The sequence below is a fragment of the Acanthaster planci genome, linkage group LG10 (assembly GCF_054643075.1).
Source record: "Acanthaster planci isolate LZ-2023a linkage group LG10, COTS_SCS, whole genome shotgun sequence".
NCBI lineage: Eukaryota > Metazoa > Echinodermata > Asteroidea > Valvatida > Acanthasteridae > Acanthaster > Acanthaster planci.
Window position 1 is genome coordinate 14,643,872 of NC_141786.1, and position 6,000 is coordinate 14,649,871.

A 6,000-nucleotide genomic window follows, 5' to 3' on the forward strand; every position below is an offset into this window, starting at 1 on the left:
GATAGGACGGCCCAATATAAAATCCCCAAAGACGTGACCTTTTACTTTCAGTCGCCATTATGAACGCAGAAAACGGCAGATTTTAAAGTCATCTGTTTGCACCCTTTTCTCGGAATGACAACATTCACCACTGGATTCCCCTTGCTTCAAACTATACATTAGCTTTATTGTGTAGTTCTGAGTCACGTGGAACGACTATTTTCTGAATGGAATTTTGAGGTGAGTTTCATGGCCAATAGTACACTCAGTCTAGTAAAGCAATAGGAAACCGAGCAAATTTCTACACTCGCCTATAACATGAAAGGAAAACTGTTCAGACAGCCTCAACAGTATTGGTCAATAATTCATTTAATAAGCACACTTATCCACTAAAAGTGGTGATAAGTTTAAAGAAAAATCACGCAACAAAACAAATGCCACGACGCACATTCATTGATAAGAGATATTTACCACAATCTTGCTCGTCTCGTCCACTGAGGCAGTCCTTGTGCCTATCACATCTGGCTTCTGGAGATACACAGGATCCGTCTTCACAGTCGAAAAGACTACTGTTAAAAACCTCACATGAGGGTCGACCTGCAGTGAAAGTTACTATTTTTTAGTTCCCTGACTGACCCCTCAAACGAGGGAGTGTAAAAAACACGTGTGCCACAAATCACTTGTTTTGATCGCCTGACAAAACATACCCAGGATAGACTCGCCCAGACTCTAGGAATTACATTAGCCTCCCTATACTTTTACGAAGAGGTGTGGCTCGGTCATTCTAGAAGCGCCACAACATTGATGGGAAAATATCCACTTCTATATGTTTGTATGCAAACTCAGGCAAGTGTGTATTTGCCTGCAACTGGGGACCCTATTGTTCCTCATTTGTTTGTACTTTAACTTTTTTACGAGACCACCTATATGTTTTGTACACAGTTGTCAATCGGGGACCTTATTGTCCTCTATTACTCAGGGTCCCCAATTGAATGCAGAAACAAACTCATACTCCCATATGCTTGTGTACAAATTGCTACCCCCCACCCCGGAAAAGTATAGTAGGTCACTCTTGTCACTGCCTTGGATCGTTGACGAATGTCCCACTGGAGCCTCGCGGCTCTCCACACTTATCCACCCAAAATATCGTATAACCCTGGGTATATCCTGCTGATCCTATTATGCTGGATCAGGCGAAGACTGGTTTGGTGCTGTCTTGGAAGTCTCCCAATTTTGGTCACTCAGATCCCTCCCCCACCACAGACTAATCCCCCAAACACCCTTAGATGTTTTGCTTGGCACTTGGACTCCTGGGTCATTTTCAAGGAAGTATCAAAGTACAATGCTTAAAGACACTGCATGTATATCGTGGATGTTTTTGAACATTTTTCAAATAGTGCCATCCAGCGACTGCATTGTACTAAAGTGCAACCTCTTTCCCATGGGTATGGCCTTGCCGCTTCATGTTGGTCCGGCATCACGCCTTTCGGGATCCTTGAAGAACGCGCAAGCAGCTCACGGAGTCGAGGTTGACTAAACTGACCTGATAAGGTCAGTGCCTACAAGTGCATTAGGAAGCATACCACTATGACCAGAGTGTGTCTAAGGAGCACTCAAGCTATGGTAACGATCAAAAATCCTGAATAGCGTGTAGCTACAAAGCCGCCTAGCTTATAACGTGGTAAGTACCTGGTCCCCGGTGAAGACACACTGAAGTCACAGAGGTTTAGAACTGTCAATCAGCCAGGGTCAAACAAAAGAAGTGACATATCATATTTGGAAAACACCATCCCAAGCCTGAGAAATTTCTTGGGTAAAAATTACCCACTCTAGTAAAACTAGAAACACAAGTTCCCTATCTACCGTACATGGGATAACTTTGGGCCATTTTTACATGTATGTTATCCATTCTTCTCAGTTAAAGACGATCAATTTCAATTTCCCTTCTTCTGAGGGCATTGTGATACTCATCTAAACTTCGATGCTGAAAGAGAAAAATTCAAAAATAAACTTCAAAATTTATTGGTGTCTTAGGGCTTCAAAAGGGGTGACCAAAGTTAACCTGGGTTTGAGGCAACACTGGCGACCTTTTGCTTTTGGTCTTCATCAAAACGGGGCATAAAAAACCAAATTAAAAATGGTTACCATGGTTACCACAAACTACGAAAATGTTAAATAATGAACAACTTCGATATTTCTGAAAAGATGACACTAAAAACGTCCGCATCCACTGTACGTTTCAAACCCTTTAGTGGTTACTGACCAAAGTTACCCCTCTGACCAAAGTTACCCATGTTACGGTACGTCAATCAATATGAATTTGCCGTGGTATGCATACCTTCAAGGCATTGGCAACAATGGTGGAACTGTGCCACAATGTATTTTCTGAACCTAACATTGAAAAGGCCACAACCTAGAAACTTAAAAAATAAACACCAACAAAAAACTGCTAAATGACACAATATTCATCCACTTTGACTGTTAACTTATTTGCCCAGAGGTGAGGAGCCGTTGCACCGTCAAAAAGAAAAAAAGTCAGTTTAAAAGGCTTCTGAAATATGCTGAGGAAACGGCCCGAAAAAAATATAGGTTTTCTCGGCCAATTTCGGAAAATGCGCAGTTTAATTAGTAAAATAAAAATTCAATTGGCCTGGATTTTGAAAACGACAGAAAACTTGGTTTCAGTTTCTCAAAACTCAACTTCGTTTTGCATCCTTCAAATAAAAGAATGTGTATTACGTTTCATTTAAGAGGTTACAATTAGGTGATTGGTATTTCGATTTGATGTATTTGTTGCCAATTGTTACCAATGTGCAATCTTAGTCACCGAAAATCTGTCTTTTCCGTTTCAATTTGATTAGAAATATACAGGATACCGTGAGGACGTACCGCGAGAAAGAAAGGTTACCTCAGCGTCGGTGTTTGTATAGGATTCGTGCAATAGTCGGTAGTTTTTATAGAAAGCATGAATGGTCTATTTCAGTCATGAATATTCAAACATTAAACCCTTCAAATAAAAACTTCAACTAAAAATATAACTTCTGTTGATACACAAACGAATTCAAATTCTTGACCAGTCATACCTTAAATATTACACTTTGCGCAAAATTGCCTGCACATTTTACAAATAGATTGAGTTCAAATTGAGATGAATACAGGATTGCAGAGGTGCCATCAATTTCGCGTAAAAGTGAATGTCAACGTTCTAAACCAGTGCAATATCGTGAAACTGAACGCTGAATTTATACCACTGAATGCACTCTCACTGAAATGGAATTTTTATTTGTTAAATAGAAACGGGGAGTCGGATGTTTGTTCCATTTCGCTCGAAAACGAATTCTGCCATTTCTAATTCATCTCCACATTTTCCGAAATTGGTAGGGAAAACCCATAACAACAAACTAGGCCAATTGGTAGTGGCTGCTTTGTGTGATATCGACAAGCCACAAGGGGCTCACTACTCTCGGCCAAGTGTGGTCACAAAATCCTCCCAATAAACAGTGCCCACTGCTGGTGTATTGGTTGTGCGAAGGAGCGTTAAATAGATCAGCTGCCGTTTTGTTGTACGATAGTCAGACATCCCAGTATTACCTATTTTGGAGTAGCGTATTGTTTTATTTCCGTCAAGAGGCATTGGAACGATCAAGTCAGACCCACGCTTCCCATCGACAAGCGACGAGGAGCAGGTATGTCACTTCTTGAGTGGACCCTGTGATTGTTCTTGATTCCCACACCACGTTATTGACATTTCTAATAATCAATTTTATCAAACATCTTTTGAAATGAATAATCTAGAATAAAGTGAATCTTATTAATTCTCTTTCCTTTTAATGAAGTGCCTTTGGATAGGGTGACTGGTAATCTCTATGTGTTAATTATTTTTGCCAAATGCTGTCGTGTATATGTATATTTCTTCTGTTTGTACCATTTTCTTGTCATGATGTTGTTCTTCCACCAGGTATATGGTTTATAATACGACCAGCAAAATGAGTTGAAGAGAAAAGGACGGTGGAACGTGGTCAGCAAAGGTGAAATAGTGCCCACACTAGCTCTTTACTTACCAACTATGCTGATACTGCCTTTAAGCGCCAGTAAAAACCCGCTGAATTCGGCAGATGAATCAGACGTCATTGATACATTCACCTCCGATGATCTGAAGATGATGCCGCGAACTTTCGTTGTGCCAGACAAACTGAACGTTTGAGGAGCATCTCCATAAAAGGTGCGCCCCTCGAACTCTACGACATCGTAGCGTTTTTCCGATTTGAAGTGCAGAATTTCCGTTATTAGTGTGCTGTTTGTTGCTGATTCTGCTTTGATTTGCCACTTGCAGTCAAGGTTTGATGGATAGCTAATCGGGTATCCTGGGGATGAAAACGAGCCTCTGTCCACGTTGATGATCCTTTCACCACAATAATCTAGTAAATAGACAAATGTAGTTAAAAACAACTTTAATATATACATTAATAAAATAGGGTCACCAAGACTACCAAGAAGGCGGCAGTGGAGCATTACGACAAATTAAACATTCTTGATATCGTGGAATGTCTGCTCATAACGGAAATAGCGAAGACGGTCTGCCAGTAACCATCCCGGGAGTGAACCAGAACGGAACTAAATTCATTACTAACCCTTTATATAAATTTCCATAATGATCTCTACCATAAATACACACCTAGCTGTGAAGATGTTCTTTCAAAAACATTTCCATTACCAATGTTGCACGAGAAATGTGCCATTTTGTTTGGAAATTCCATTGAAAATAATACCATGATTACATGAGAAACTCGACACAGGCGTATTTGATTTTATGTTTTTCACTTACCGATTGTGCTAGTGAGACATAGTGTTAAAGCGATGAGAACCAGCAGGGAAACTGATGAATATATCCATGCCATTGTGGAGGGCATCAAATTGAGTTACAAATATCTGAATGTTAATGAAAAAGTGATCAAGGAACCATTAACTTAAGTTTATTTCAACGTTATTCCATTCATTGTTTTCACGTGGGATTGGGTATGTTTTTTAATAGTTACCGACATTTTAATTGGAAAACTGTAATCTAAAAATATCTTTAAAAATCTGTTGCTGATTATCTTGATGTGACAAAACAGCACAGATAATCAATAGTTCAATATCTTTTTTGGTACAGAAGACTAGGTTGGAAAGGAGCTGTGGTGTCATCTTTTGACGATTTTTTTGCATCAATGCTTCTTACATGTCAGTTCTATAGTACTGGTATGGCATTGACACCCACTTTTGTTGATTTAAATTTACTACACCAAAATACAATTGACCAGCTTTGCAAATGTCAGTTTTGCAGCTGTTAATTTCGTCGTTATTTCAGTTTTCCCCAAAACACTACACTGTAAAAATTGCACGCACTTCGTGCACTTGCATGTGCATGTGAGTTAGTACTTATTGCCCTTGAGGCGATTAAGTGAGAACATGCAGACACCTGACTCATGTGAGGTGACAGTAAACATTTCAACCAAAACACTTCAAATGCTTGAAGCACACTTTTAGTGCCTGAAGTGCATTTGATCTCACCTTATGCACCTATACGTTTTCACCAGCATAAACTCGCTACACCTGAATCGTTCCAGTGGTTCATTCAATGGCACCTAACATGCTTGAATCACACTTTTAGGTACTTGAAGTGCATTTGATCTCACCTCATGCATCTGCATTTGGACACCAATATAAACTCACTGCACCTCAATCGTTCAAGTGGCAATATATTGACACTGGAGGTTCATTCAATGGCACTTAATGTGCTTGATTCACACTTTTAGGTACCTGAGGTACACCAGTATAAACTCGCTGCACCTGAAAAGTAGCAATTGACACATGATCGGATTCATATACTTGAAGCACTGCAGCACCAACGTACTTGAAGCATATTAGTTACCTGTAGTGAATTTGATCTAACATGAGGCACCAGTACATGTTCATACATGTACGTAACGCGTAGGCCTACCTGGTAAACATAATATGTTTTATAACTCGACGTGCCGACGT

General features: G+C 39.9%; 1 protein-coding gene across 1 annotated transcript in view; it reads right to left on the bottom strand.

Annotated features, from left to right (window-relative positions):
* LOC110982033 (membrane frizzled-related protein-like) overlaps positions 1 to 4,910 on the bottom strand; it is a 29,003-nt gene extending 24,093 nt beyond the window's left edge. The window contains exons 1-3 of the mRNA XM_087142507.1: positions 4,805 to 4,910; positions 4,041 to 4,397; positions 451 to 576 (exon numbers count right to left, since the gene is read on the bottom strand). Of these exons, the coding sequence (XP_086998633.1) occupies positions 451 to 576; positions 4,041 to 4,397; positions 4,805 to 4,889 (568 nt within the window). The 5' untranslated portion in view covers positions 4,890 to 4,910. The remainder of the gene's footprint in view (positions 1 to 450; positions 577 to 4,040; positions 4,398 to 4,804) is intronic.
* Between the last annotated feature and the right edge of the window lie 1,090 nt (positions 4,911 to 6,000).